At 39.2% G+C, this 15805-nt stretch overlaps 1 protein-coding gene across 5 annotated transcripts in view; it reads right to left on the reverse strand.

The window, feature by feature from the left end:
* VEPH1 (ventricular zone expressed PH domain containing 1) overlaps positions 1–15805 on the reverse strand; it is a 281487-nt gene that overhangs the window by 228021 nt on the left and 37661 nt on the right. For all 5 annotated transcript variants that reach the window (XM_081235438.1, XM_081235437.1, XM_081235436.1 and 2 more), the window contains exon 4: positions 9354–9528. In XM_081235438.1, coding sequence (XP_081091564.1) covers positions 9354–9528 — 175 coding nt within the window. The remainder of the gene's footprint in view (positions 1–9353; positions 9529–15805) is intronic.

Consider the following 15805-nt stretch of genomic DNA (forward strand, 5'->3'; position numbering starts at 1 on the left):
ATTCCTTCCAATTTGATGATGCTATGAGCGTATACAACTTTCTGTCCCATGTATACAGGGGGGAAATATGAATTATATTCAGAGTTCCTCAGATTCACATGATATCTGCAAGAGATGGTTTAGGACTGTTAACGGGAAGATCTAAAAATCTGGAAAAGAAACAATGACTTCTGCCCTTAATACACATCCCATTCTCTTATGCATAAAGGGGAGGACAGTCAAGTCCCTTCATCCTGTAGATGGGGAGATAACTCTCTACCACACTAATGTTCTCCTCCTGTAGAGGCTATGCAAGCAAGGGCTGACAGAAGAACCACAAAGCCACGTCTGAACATCAGTAGGAAATGTGGTAGAACCAGTGATGATGTGTCCACCTAAAGGTAGGACCTGAACAACCACAGGTCATCTCCTGTTCATGAGGTTTGGAGAAGGGAGCCAGGAGTAATTATCAAACCACATTTTGTAACTAACTAGCCTGGTCCTTAGACAAGTTACTTAACTCCTCTGGAACTTCTCAGTAAAAGGAGGGGGTTAAACTCTTAGTGTCCAGTGAAATTCTATAAATCTAGGAATCTTTGAAGATATACTCATGATATCAATACAGCTTCACCCTGCTCGTGAGACCCACAAAGCCAGGGTGAAGTGTCTCAAAGAAAATCCTTCCCAGTTTTGAGGTTACAGGTCAGTCTCAGACACTTGGAGATTACATAATTCAAGGTTGCAGGCACAGTGGCCATATGCAAGTCCCTGTTTAGCCACTGTCTATGACTCTGAATGCTGAGCTGAAGGAGGAAATACTTGACCGAACCTTCAGCAGAGAGTTAGGCATGCTTTCAATTCCTTCTCACATTTCAGCATGAATTACATCTGTTCAAGAGACCCAAGATGATGCTGGCCAAGAGATATGCAAATTCATATGCTGATAGAGTTAAATGTAAGGGAACTTTTAATTTTTAACAGGAATTACATGTTGAAGGCAGAGAAGAAACAAATTGAAAAAAAGAAAGTAACCCTTGAGTTACTAAAGTAGAAATTACCTCTGCTACAGCAGTAAATCTGGATAAGTGTTCTAGGGACTTCTAATTGTTCCCTGATATCTATTTTCCCTCTTTTCCTAAGTAACAGAATTCTGGTTTTAATGGTATGTATGGCCACTCAGAGTAAAGTCTCTCTATTTTCCAGCAGCTAGATGTGGCCAAATGACTATGTTCTGGCTGATGGTGAAATAACGAATGTGATTCCCTTTCCCTTCCTCCTTCTGACTGATGGGAATATGGTAATCACGGCTGGAATTTCAGCAACCATCTTAGATCAAGAGATTTAGCATAACAATATATAGAATAAGCTTGGGCCTTTAATATTATGAAGCTGTTTTGCCAGCCCTAGGCTGCCTGTCCCTGCACTTCTTTTACACAACAACAACAAAATAATACAGCTTTATCTTCTTCAATCCACTATTGGTTGACCACTTAATCTAATCCTGATCCAGTAGAGCAATTTTTCTTTTTAATAAAAAAGACCAAGCACTTTATTCCCTCAAAACACTCAGACTATATGTACAAAATACACTTTACAGTCTCAGGAAGCTGGCTATCTGACTCTTTTCTTTACACTAATAGCATTTAACGAGTTTTAGAATACACAGTGTCAGCAAAAGGAGGAAGTAAGAAATGTGTAAAATAGTGATAAAATAATCTAAAGAGAAATATCAGCGTTCTGGCTTAGTCTAGCACATTGGCAAAGAGTTTCACTCACCAGGATGGTTACTGAGGGCCTCATCATATTATATAGCACAGTAAAAGAATTGTGCAAGATGGCTCAAGTTATTCAGAGGAAAAAATACATGTATAACTAATATATAATACATTACATGTACAAAATATAAAATATTATGTACGTGTGCTAGAGTGACAAAGTGTCCTGGTTTGCCTAGGACCAACCCAGCTTTAGTACTGAAAGTCCCCTGTTCCAGGAAATCCTTCAGTCCTAGGCAAACTGTGACACTTTGTCACTTTGTCACTCTAGTACCTACATATGTATGTAAGTAGAGCAACTTTTTTGCAGAGAGAGTATCTGAACAAGATAGAGTTGATATATTTTCCTTGTCTATTGCAATGTGAGTTGGCTTTTAATTAAGCATTAATTCCTTTAAAATATATCCAGAACAGTTGACTATTAAGTATATATTATAGAATTTTAGAGCTAGGTATTGGCAATTACTCAACTAACTTCACTTTAATAAACAGATTCACAAACAATGAAGAAACTATAATTGATTTTTATTTCATCTCCTTTTAAATTTTATATTAGAAAGCTCTTCTTTGAGAAGTTTACTAAGGCCAACTGTTTCCAGAACTGTATTTTAGCCACTAAGAAATAGCACTCAAAGATTTCCCTGGTGGTGCAGTGGTTAAGAATCCACCTCTCAATGCAGGGGACATGGGTTCCTGGTCCGGGCAGATCCCACATGCCGCGGAGCAACTAAGCCCATGCGCCACAACTTCTGAAGCCCGGGCGCCACAACTACTGAAGCCCACGCCTAGAGCCCACTCAACGCAACTAGAGAAAGCCCACGTGCAGCAATGAAGACCCACCACAGCCAAAAATAAAAAGACAGAAAAGGAAGGAAGGAAGGAAGGAAGGAAGGAAGGAAGGAAGGAAGGAAGGAAGGAAGGGAGGGAGGGCACTCAAAAAGTTAAAAATCTTGGTCAAAGTAATTGTATGTGTTCACTTATATATTCCTGGATTCAGTGAACTTGAAAACTCAGATTGCTGACCCTTGCATTTGGTTTTATAAAACTGGACTATAGCAGAAAGCTTGCTGGGCTTGGGGTCAGAAACACAACATTCAAATCCTAGCACCATTACCCACTAACTATAAAATGTCAGGCCTGCTAACTAATCTTTATGAATCTCCAATTAGCCAAAAAACTGGGGATAACAGGACTTACCTACCTTGCTGAAGGGGTATTATGAAAATGATATAACAAGAGATAATGTATCTAAAAATGCTTTATAAACCCTAAAATAATTTTTGAAATGAAACAGTTATCATAAAAATGTTTTTCAAGTTGTTCCCAGTGGATTAAATAAAAAATAAGCAAACAAACAAAAATACAAACAAATAAATATAAAGATTCCCTTCCATTGTGGGTAAGTTATTCTCAGAGTTCGGCCCATGGATGCTTATAACTGTGCAGGCCGCCTTATTCTACTTCACAGCAACATCTGCTGGTGAAGTCAGGAAGGTGCAAACTCTGGCGTGCATCAGATCCAAGACTTGGTTAACGACTCAGAAGAGAATCTTTTCTGATTTAAGATGTGTCTCCATTTCTTGTTCCACATTTGTATTACTTTTATAACATTATATTTAATATTTCCCTATATCTATTAATATTCAGGTTGAATATTCTTAATGAGATTACTTTGGTAGCCTGTTTTCTAGAATATTTGATTAATAAATTCTTTCTCAACAACCTGTAATATGGTGAACTTAAAACCTTTTCCTTGAAGAATAACTGTATCATGAATTTTTAATGGCTAAGTATGTCCCCAGAAATTACAAAACTATACAAATGGATGTGATTCTGCCTTTAATATTTTAGTATGGGCTTGGTATACAGCAGACACTCAGTAATGACACTAATGATGATGATGATTATGATGATGGTGATAAAAAGAAGAATCATGGTAACCGCTGATGAACTGTGGGCCCGGCACTGTGCAAAGTATAGCTGCTTTATCTATTTAAGCCTCACACCCACACTATTTGGTACATATTATCACTGCCACAATAAACGGGAGGTCAATTTTCTATCTCAATTTCTCTGAGACAGCTCACCAATCAGTGGTTTGAACTTTGTCTCACATTGAGGAAGAAATGAGGTAAATTTATCATAATTAACTAGACAGTCTTTTCTAGGCTATTGCCAGGAAGTCAGAAAGGAATCTGGACTCTTGCTGAGACAAGATTACATTTCTTTCCAAAGACTTTCTACTTGAGTTTCAAATCATTTGAGGTCATCTTGTGATTTGTGCCAGAGGACCGTGTAAAAGGCATATTGACAGAGAGGAATATTTCCTTATTATGACCACTGATTCAGAAATGCAGATGAAAGGACGTCACTGTTTTTAGTTTTGATAGTAGTGGTGTGCATTGCATCAGAGTTCCAAATAAAAATTTGGAAAGGGTTTCCCTATAGGCTCTCAAATAGTCCCTTACAGTTGGTGATACCCTCATTTTAGGGATCACCAATAATACTGTCAACTTCCTAGGTGAAAGATATGCTAACTCATGCTGCACTAAGCATTGGTTGTGCTTTTATATTCCAATACTGGACAGGTTTAACAAAGCATCTTCACATAGCAAAGAACAAGTTTGAAGAATTATTCAGGACCACTGAAAAACAAATCTCCCACTCTGAAAAGGTTCTGATGTTACAAAATATTAAATTGCCCTGATATGATTTAAGCAGAAAACAAATTAATTACCCAAGGGACATCCTTGTCTTATCTTTTTAATTCAATGGGAAAGCATTCAACATTTCCTCATTAAGTATGATTTTAGATGTAGGTTTTTGCAGATATCCTTTATTACATTAAGGATGTTCCCTCTATTGCTAGTTTGCTGAGAGGTTTTTTTTTTTTTTAATCACGAACAGGCTTTGAATTTTACAAAAGGAAAGGATATATATATATCTCTTAGTTATATACATATATATATTATATCCTCTTAATGTTTCAGGAAGTTCTCCAAAATTCCTAGGTTGCATTCTTTATTTTTTTCATGAATGGATACTGAATTTTATGAGATGCTTTTACTGATCACATGACTTTTTTCCCTTTTAGTCTTTTACTATGGAGAATTACATCTTGAATATTGTCATCCTTGAATTCCTGGGATAACTTTTATAAAATGAGGATAATAATAGTTCCTCCCTCATAAGCTATTAGGAGAATTATATGAGTTAAAAGACTAGTACCTGGTACAGAGCAAGAACTCAACGAATGTTAACTATTATATTCTTTATGCATTGCTAGAATCACTTTGCTAAAATTTTTGTGAGTTGTGCATCCTATAATTAGAATGGGTCTATATTTTCCTTTCTTATATTGTCCTTTGGTATTGATATCATGGCTATACCAGCCTTATAGAATTAGCTGGAGAATGTAATTTTTTTTTAATTACCACATTAATTTATTGTCAACACAGCTAAGTGCAGGCAGGCATATATAATGACATGTGTAAACTACCAAGCAAGCAGAATAAAAGGGTAACTGTACTGTGATTCACCTTCAAGATATTGTGCACGTATTCATTAAAGTAATATTTTAGGTTCTGTTTTGTAGTTTCATTAATATTGTTATACAAAAATCTGTGTCCATACATTCCCATAATGCTTTTTTTCATCTTTATTGGAGTATAATTGCTTTACAATGGTGTGTTAGTTTCTGCTTTATAACAAAGTGAATCAGTTATACATATATATATACCCCCATATCTCCTCCCTCTTGCATCTCCCTCCCACCCTCCCTATCTTCTTTTTTAATTATATGAAAAAGTTTAGATAAGACGGTAATTACTCCTTGCATATTTGTTCTAATTTGCATATAATACTAAATGTGACAGGCTTTTTTTTTTTTTGGTGGGTTGATTTAAAAATACTGACAGAATTGTCTTATTAGATATAGGGACATTCAGGTTCTCTATCTCCTTAGCGCTCAAGTACTAATACAAATCAAGACAACGTTCTGCTCATGCCTTTAATCCTTTCTCCAAAAAGAAGGACTTTCAGAATTTCCTTCTCACTGGGAGAATTCAAAGAACACAAAACAGACAAATGGAGTCTAAGCAATTTGAATAAATGAATTCATATTTACATTTAATATAAAAGTAAATAGTATTACTCATATACAATCATTAATAATGGGAAGTAGTAAAACATTGGCTTGGAACTAGCCTTCAGGGATAAATATTTAACCCCATTTGACAGTCTCTCATGATTGATTTAAGCTTAAAGGACGCATTTGGTTTGGAATTAGGGATAGACGTGTATATAACACAATTGAAAAAATATGATCAATGGAATAACACCAACCAAGGGTAAGGGTTTAGTTGCCACTGGTACATCACAAGGCTTGCCTGGCCCCATCGGGTCTACCTTTTCATAACCGTTTTAAAATGAAGATAGAGTGCTTCTGTTCATAAAATTTACAGATGACAAGAACCTTGGAAGAATTGGAGATATATTGAAATGGCGGATCATTATCAGTGAGATCTTGGCATGCCAAAGAAATGAACTGGATCTCTTAAGAAGTATAAAGGGATAAAAGTAAATATTTACGTAAGGCTATTTTTTGGTACCCAGTATTAATTGACGACACTGTTGGCTACAGTGGATTTTCGGGTTATCTACTCCTCATCCATGTGGTTCTGCTGAGTTTACTATCAACTCCTGCTCTGAGGGTGGCTCATGACCCTAGTCCCGCCAGTTGAAGTACTGTATCTCCCGGCAGCAATGATGGATTGGTTCAGAAATGGGCATGTGGTCAAACAGAGACAATAAGACTGGATATGGAGCTTCTTTTTCTTAACTGGTATTAATGATGATGTGAGCTCATGTGAGCTCTCATGATGAGAGAGGCCCATTGCATGAAACATGAAAGTGAAACCAATCCACAGGAAGCAGAACCGAGTAATGACTTTTTGGGACCACATTTGAGTCCTGAATCAATCCATATGGGAAGTCTGATACATTCATGCATTTTTCAGTCATGTGTGCCAGTAAGGAGTTCCTCCTCTTCCTTCTTCTCTTCCTCCTCTTCTTCATCATCAGCAAGCTATTTATACCTGGGTTTCTGTTACTTAAGATATAACTAACTGGTAAAATGGGGTAATAATAGCACTTCTGTTATGGAATTCTTGTGGGGATTAAATGATTTAACCAGTATAAAATGCTTAGTACAGCATTTGGCATAAAGAGAGCATGAAATAAATTCTAGCCATTGTAGTTATTACTGTTATTATAATTATTATTGTTATCATTGAATGGATGACAATTTTGTGGGGATTCAAGCACTGCCTGGGTAACTGAGCTGAATCAACCTAAGATTCTACAATTTTACAATTCTAGTCTTATAAAAACAGATCAAATCAAATAACTCTAACACTTTAGCATTTTCTGCAGAAGTAGAAAAATGGGAGAATAAGGATTAGGATAATATAAATCAAGGAGGAAAATCGAAGGGGGAGAAAACGATATGTAAAGACAAAAGAAATCCCAATGATGCCTCCTAAGGCTGTTTTGCAAGGGATATATGACAAAGGTTTGCAGAGCAGGAAACTTACTACTCAGAGACACAAAGATCCCTTCCGTTTTGCAACTCAGAGTTTGATAGGCTTATGTGAGTGATTGCAGAGTTTTACAGATACATCAGTCCTAAAAATCTAACCCTGAAATATTTAGTCCCAACCTTTTATAAGTTAAATTTTCATTTATTTTATGATGATTTTCATAGTGCCAGATCAAATAAACGAAATCATTTATTTTAAATACTTGCAGTTAATTCAGAAAGCGTATTTTGCGTTTCAAAAGATTTCTTTGTCATTGAAAGTGCATTTCAAACAAAACAAAACAAAACAAAACAAATACATGAGTTAAGTTCTTGGCAGGTGCAAAGAGACAATTGCATTTTTTCCCCTCATAAATCAGTTACTTGCAAGCCTAACTATCATGGTTTTAAAATGTGTGGCATGTGTGTTTGTAATTACTATAAAATCTGTACCAAATATGTAGTCAAGGTGGTGAAAAAAGCAAATTGCTTTCCTGGACTTTTAGCAAATTTAGGATAATGCATAAAGAGAAATTAGCAATTCATTCCTATAGCCAAAGAAAATGAGAAATGAATAATATGTACTAGTAATATCAATGACAAGTCTTCAGAAGGGAGCACATGTAGAGTGATAAACTTCCACTGTCATGGTTGGGGTTCAGACAAACTGGGCATCTGGCAGACCACTGGGGTGGCTGGTCAGATGTCCAGGGTTGGGGGCGGGTACTAAGAACTCTTCTTGGGAATGTCTGGTATGGTGAACAAAATCTTGGTCCTTGGTGGGCTGTAGGAATTTTGAGGACTGGTGGACTAATTTGTTACTAGCCTGACTCCTGGGTGGATAGTTGAGCCCAGGGAAGGAAGAGAGAGTTTCAGATAAAATGGAACAACATATTCTACTGCGAACTCAGTACCATACTTTGACAGTGGGAGCCAAGCAACCTTGCTCTGGCTCTCTACCAAAGTCTAACACGAAGGGGAAAGACAGGTTCTCTTCTCCATCCTACCACAGTGGACTGAGGACTGGTGGCTTCTGAAGCTTCAGGGGTAACAGCACAAAGGGACAGAGGCTGCCATCCCGGGCAGGACAGTGCAGGGCAAGTCCATTTCTGGGGCCTCCATGGTAGCAGTCCACAGAGTTTGCTGGGCTCAGGGTGGTAGAGATGGGCATCACCACACTATGCTGTGCCAAGAAGAGAATACTGGGGCCTTTCAGAAATACTTGGTCTGGGGGCACTTTCCAGAGGGCTGATGCTCCATTTGAGCATGTGGGCCTGTGGCAGTCAAATGTGGGCCAAGATACTCATGGACCTCAGACATTTATATTAATGAGGGCTGGGGATATTTGGGTACCTATCAAATAATACCATATATTGCTCTTTGATCCCAAACCAAAATAAAAGGTTTCTGTTAGATCTAAAACCAAAGGAAAACAATACAAGAAAAGAGAATATTCTGACTGCACTAACTTGATCTCTTTCATACAAATATGAAAGCATTAACAGAGATGTCCTGATTTGATACTTTATGGTAGTATTTAACACAATTATAAATCAGTCCCAAATCGTGTTCACATTTAAGAGGTCTTTACACATTCTCTGGTGTATTTTATCTAGCATTTTGTGCTTTTGGAAAACAAAGGATGAAGAGCTTTTCCATCTGCCACTGACAGCAGTGGGACACATTCCACTTAGTACAGACAGGTTCTGCACAGTTGGTAGTTGGACAAGATTACCAGAAGCACGGAAAAACACAGTTCTCCAAATGAGACACCAAGAGTTGAAAGGAAGCGTGCGACTCATCTAATGGGTCCAAAGAATTCATCTGCCTGGTGAAGAGACCCCGACTCAGCCAGCTCAAGTAACCTTATCCATGTTCCCCAGCCACCTAGTGGCAAAGCAGAGAATCTAACGTACCTCTCAATACTCAAAGTCTTACTTTCCACAAACCATAACTGCTTCATCAAAATACTTTAAAATGATTGTTAAAACACGTCCCCAAGCTCAGCCTTTGTACCATACCTTGGAGTATGCTCTTTACTATAACCTCTGTGTGATCGGCCAGGAGGTCTGCCTTGGTAATTGCAGCCAGGGACAGGTAGTTGGACATATTCCTGCACAGTTCCTTGTTGCCTCTGTGGAGGAATTTCACTGCAATGGGGATGGCTAATGCCATCACAGGGGGCCGGTTGTAATTCTGAGGAAATATAAGAAATCAACAAATAATAAGTGGTTCATTCTTTATTCATTTATTCATTCATCCGAAAAATATTTATTGAGCTAAGCTCTCAGAGTGCAGCTGTGAAAACACAGGGCCCACCTTATTTTCCTTGTATTTGGGAACTCTGGGAACTCTTGTTCTTGTTAGGGAGACTTCGAGGCAAACTGGCGCTTAATAGCATAGGCTAATGAGGGCCATGATAAGGAATGTGCAGGGGGATAAGGGAGCAAAAAAGGAGCGCTTAATCCAGTCTGAAGGGGGTGTCAAGGAAGACTTCCTGGAGGAAGTGATGTCTTCGCTGAGACCTGGTGGATGAAGAGGAAATGGCTGGGAGATAGCTAGGAAAGGAGTGGACAAAAGGAAAATCATGTGTGAAATCAGAGAGGTGAGAGAACTTGTGCATCTGAGGAACTGTAAATAGTTCAGTATGGATGATGTGGGGTACACATGGGAAAACTGGGGTAGGAGATGAGAGAGGGGACTGGAGAGGTAAACAGGCTTGATTATGAAAGGTCTGGCACCATGCTAAGGAGTTTGGAATTGATCTTTAGGGTGATCAGGAGTCACTGATGAGAGGAATAACTTAGATTTATACTTGAGAAAAAAAAATCTAAGGAATGTTGAATCAGTTGCTTCCTGACTGTATGTTAAAAACTAAAGTTTCGACTGAGATTCGGAAGGAAAAAGACGAATGAACGTAAGGCTAAAAACTAAAGGATTCTGGATCCTGAAATAATTCTCTTTTTGATGTACTTTGTGACTGAACATCAGTATCCTTACATACACAATAGTGCCATCAGCATTCAATTACCTAATTAGGGAATACTATTTGGAAAATACAAATTGTTTTCTTACAAATGAATGATATGTCTTCCCTACCATTAACCATTCTAATCATCAACCCCACCTCTTAGTCTAACTATAAAGCAAAAGTTGCACAGTGCACAATTTGTTCAACTTTACATTACTACATTAGAAATAAAAAAGTGGTTGTTTTTCTCTGACTGTTCATGTGAAAAATGCTTCTATCTTTCTACCCATAGATTATCCCCTCTAATACCTCCCACAATTCTAGGTTTATGGCAGGTGTTCCATAAACGTTTGTCAAGTTGAATAACTAATGAAGAAAATACAAATCTATAGTGATAGTTATGATTGGGAACACAATGTGGTGGGAAGGAGGAAGGGCAGGTGAGGGGGTTGGGAAAGGGCCTGCTCGCTCCCACCTTCTTGCCTGGGTCACCAACTGCCAGCAATGGCCTCCAGTGCCATCCATTTTCAGGGCTAGTTGATTGGGCAGGTGAGTTGTTACACTTAGCAAGTAGGACTTCCACGGCCACCTCCCAGGTACTTCTAATGAAGGCACTTATACCCTTAGCTTCACGGGCCGTCAAATGACTCAAACGTTGACCAACCAGAGAATCACATTTCCAAATGATAAGTTCAGGGATGGGCAAGTTACCCAATTATAATGGAGGAGCCATTCAAGGGCTCTGTGAAAGAGACCCTCTCTCTTCTGTCGTATTCAAAATGCTGAGGATGGATGATCAAGAGTAGCTGTCATTTTGTGACCTCAGTAGGAGAGAATCTGTATGAGATTCAAGGCAACATGGATCTATCTGAGACAAGTTAAGAGAAACCTGGTGGCATCATCTGAGCCCCATGTATTAGGCTGTGCCTGAGGCCAGTTCTATCCCTAAATTTTTCTAAGTGAGCCAATTAAGTCTCTTGTGCTTAAACTTTTTTTCTTCCCAGTCCCTAGAAACAAAAATAGACCTGATAAATCCATAATCCATTCCTGTAGCTCCACCCATTTTTCAGATTCAAGAATCAGTCTGACTCCTGAGCAGAGAAAATACGTAATTCAACAACGTAAGCTGATGTCTCACCATGAAGTCAGCCATGATGAAAGCTCTGACCCTACTCCTTGGTGACAAATCATGTGTTTATATATCAGTTCCACTCAGTAGGTCTCTGTCTTATCTTTCTTAGAGTTCCTACCATCTAACTATCAGAACCAGGGCCTGCAGCCAGACTTCTCTCAGATCAGGCTTTATCTAGAGTGTCTCCCCTCCTGGTAATTTAACTGTGCCTGATTAGACTGGGCCATTATTGGAGTGATGAGCTGTCAGGCATCCCTGGGAGGCTGGCTGCTCCCCGCCCTTCAGCATTAGAAGTCTGCCTGTGTACTTGGCCAGGCCTTACAGAACTGTTTGCATCCACTGAGGGAAACTCACACCGAGGGATTTCCAAAAGGCTGGTGCACAATCAGGTATGCCAATTTACTCTCTCACAGTGACAGTCTTTTCAGGTCAGACCCTTTCACACCATTAGGAAGTCAGGAGCCAGATTACTAACCAGAATGTTCACTCATGGGCACAAGAGCAGATCAGAGCAAAGGAATATCTTGAGGGCTATTTCATCTAGGCCATGGTGAAACCTAACGGTCCTGCCCTACAGCCAAATCCCCATCTCTGGTGATTGGAACTTTCCTCTCCATCAGATTAAGTCTCTACCCACCCTTCACCCCCCAGACAGTGCTGAGTAAATGTGCCAAAATAATGACCCCGTACTGAGCATCCTCTTTTTGGTGACATGCACTTCAGACATGTGGTGTTTAGGAAGGCCGATTGATTTGTCGATTTTCTCTGTTATAATCTTATTCTATGCTCGCTCCCTTGAGGTTACATTTAAGTTATACCTCAATTTGAACAGAGTATTTCCCAAATGCTTCAGTCTCACCTATCAATTTCTTGGGTTGTCCCAATCTCTCCATAGTGTGTAGATTTTTGCTAGTTTACCTTTTACATGACATATCTTTGTCCCTGTCATGGCTGCCAAAGCTCTAGTTTTGAGAGTGGAACACAATCACACAATTCCTCTCAGAGTTTTCCAACAAAGAATATCATGCCCCAGTTACTTTACCTTCTCTGTCTATAGCCAAAACAACTTGCAGCTAGAGAAGTATACACCTTCCACTGGAGGAAAATGTCTCTAAGCATATTTACCTGTAACTTTCTGAGAAACCACGATGGTGGCATTGGAAGTACAACTCAAGTGTTTCTTACTAATTGTGAACACAGACAGGCATAGTAAAAGATCAGTGAAAATCATATTCACAGCAACTAATGTTTTTAAACCTTGGGAATGAGCTAACACTTGCCAGCAACAATGAAAGAACAGGCTGTCTTAACCAATTTGGTCATATTTTTTTTACAACAATTCTAGATGTCTGAGGGAAAAATAGTGGGCAGTTATTGAAGTCTTTGAAGTGTGGTTCCAAGTGAAAATTATTAAAAAAATTTTTAATGTATAATGTCATTATTAAAAAACAAAACAAAACTTTAACACACTCAATTTTTCTGTTTTCCTCCCACATATGTCATCTGGAAATCTCTCAAATGAGAAGAGAAGTGAAACATTAAGCAAAGAACAAATAGTTCATATAAACACCAAGGAATTGCCACCAAAGGCTCTCAATCTCTAAACAGCATCTAGACAGTTCCTAGTGTTTCAAGAGGCCATGGGCACTACTGACAGCAACAGGATATGAGTGAGGGGCTGCTAGGCCAAGGTGAGGCTGGGCAAACATGGGTCCTATGGACCTCCTTCCAATGGCTGAGCTTTGCTCTCAGGTGAAGCAAAAGGATTTGCTAATGCAGTAGATCTCAGGCCCCTGAAATTATTTTATCTCTATGATTATTTGGATCCCAGGAATGCTTTTGGTATACATGCAGAGAAAGCCCCTGTGATTGCTCGTACAAATAAACCACTTTAACAGCAACTGTTAATGCCAGAGCTTATGCTAGATCTTGCCCCTCCATGCAGATGTGAGCATGATGGCATGTGTATCTTCTTACACACCATTCAATACTCAGGACTCAGGGAACAATTCAGTGAAGTACAAGGTAGCAATAAAGAATTGCTCATGGGGACAGTTATATCCAGCAGGAGAAGCAACACAAGAGGGCTTTGTTCTACAGATGCCAAGAATTATATCTCTTGACTAGATTAGCACCAATTTGAGCTGCTGGTGGAGATTTCCCTTTGGAAAATGCACGTTGGGAAGGTTTCCCAGTGTTGTATACTTGAAGAGAATAAAGCTACGTAAAAGAGATATAGATATCTGAGGTGATAGCAACTGAACAGCTCTTAGGTCTCAGGCCCTGAATTCAACTAAGAGCCGTAAACGAGTAATCTCAAGACAACTTAAATGCCATACAATGAAATGGTTACTTTATTGTTTTGCATCCCCCATCATGGATCAGACCATCAAATTTTGGATTTATATATAAAATGCTTGGTTCTTAGAAGCACGGTTATATATAAAATCTAAATGGCATCCACTTAAGTTTTCCCAGTATTGTCTGACAGGCAATAAGGGAGTGGGTCTCAGGAACCTGGGGGGCAGGGGGGTGTCCCAATCTCCTCCCATTTCATGCCCCTGTCTTAGGCAGCATTAAGTGAGGAACTGGTACTGGGGCCCACTCTGGGGTGAAGCACGGCTAGTACAAAAGCCAGAGGGCAGTCAGGTCACCTGAGCTACTCACGCGTTCATTTGTCCATTGATTAATTCATTCAGTAAATATTATCTTGAGCACCTACTATGTGCCATTCACTGTTCTAGGTGATGGGACCACATCAGTGAATAAAACTAAGCTTCTATTTTGGGCAGGGGGAGGCAGGCGATGAACAACGGCTAAAATAAATAATTAAATGACAAAGGGTTGATGCTATTTGAGAGTTTCCTGCAGATGATGATAATGATGAAAATACCAACCAGAGCTAATCCTCATACTTCCTGTATCTTAAATATTTTATGTCTATTTTTTAATGTCTATCCATCTAATCCTCACCACAAACTCATGAGGCAGCTACTCTTATCTGCATTTTATAGATGAGGAAATTAGGGCACAGAAAGATGAAATGCCCAAGATCACCCTGCCAGTAAATGGTAGAGCTGCGATTGCCTGTGGAATAAACTTCTAGATGAACATGACCAGTCCTGCCTCTGAGAGCTGAAAAGGAAATGCTCTCAAAATTGCCTAAGGCATTTTGCATGCCAGCCAGGGACAGATTTTGAATCTTCATGCAGCATTAACTGGGGAAGAGGAAATAAGAAAACTGAAGCGTAGAATCAAGGTGAATGGACAGTGGGGGGTCCTTCTATAAAGAAGGAAAAACAGATACTTTCAGATTTTCCCACAGTGAATTTGGTGTCTATTTCAATTCTTCCCTCCTCTCTGCTTTGGCTATTTCCCTCTTCAAATGATCATCAACAGTGTGAGAAGATGTGGAGGAAGAGATAAAAGGCAGAGCTTACTTGGCATTAGCTCTGTTAAGCGATTTGGTTGGTTGGGGAAGAGGCTGAAACCACTGTAACTTGTACTGAGGAGAAAACTAGGCATTGGCTCTCAACATCATGATGGTTGGTCCGTCAGTTCTCTAGAATTTCATTCTAGCCCATCAGTTATGTCAGTAATTACAACCCCCTTGAGGTGCATGTGTATTTTCTTCAACCCTCTTCAGGTTTGGATTTATCCTAGAATGTAATGTGCTTTGTGGAGGGGGAGAGGGGTATCTTCTCTTTCAGGATTTTTCTACAGGCAAAGAAATAAGCACTGGCCAACTCCATATAGAACCCTGGTCAGAGGAAGTTGTGGTTTGAAATAGGTACTTCCAGATAGTGGCTGGATCACAAATGGAGATTGCTTTTATAATAAAATTGTTCTTCGTGAGCAGCAAGTATTGTTATGCCCATTTTACAGATGGCAGAACAGAGGCTTAGAGAGATGAAATAACTTGCCAGTCTCTTACCGATACGAGACCAAGAGTATCTGATTCTAAGGTCCTCAAGCTCTAAAGCCTTTTGTTCTTCTACCTCTCAGCATCTCCTAAGGGAGTCAGAATTTCAGACTAGGAGGTGATCTGAGGGCTCACCTGATTCATCCTTCATTTTACAGATGTCTAAGGACACAGGGTGGGATGGCAGGATAGTATCACCCACCACAAAAGAAACCAGAACTCACAAGTGCATGCCTCATACATGTACAGATTCTGCATTGAGGAAGGTATAGAGGTGAATTCTGAAAATTTTAAAACTATTTTGAGGTAAATGTGGCAAGTTCATACAGTTAGGACCAAGAAAAGAAAGCAGTATAACCACTAATTATTAAAAGTAGAATAGGAATGGTCATCTGAAGTAGGTTTGAGTGTAGGTTGAAAAAGGAAATTTAGGGAAAAAAAAGGTTTT

The sequence above is a fragment of the Mesoplodon bidens genome (assembly GCF_964165515.1).
Source record: "Mesoplodon bidens genome assembly, chromosome: 5".
NCBI lineage: Eukaryota > Metazoa > Chordata > Mammalia > Artiodactyla > Ziphiidae > Mesoplodon > Mesoplodon bidens.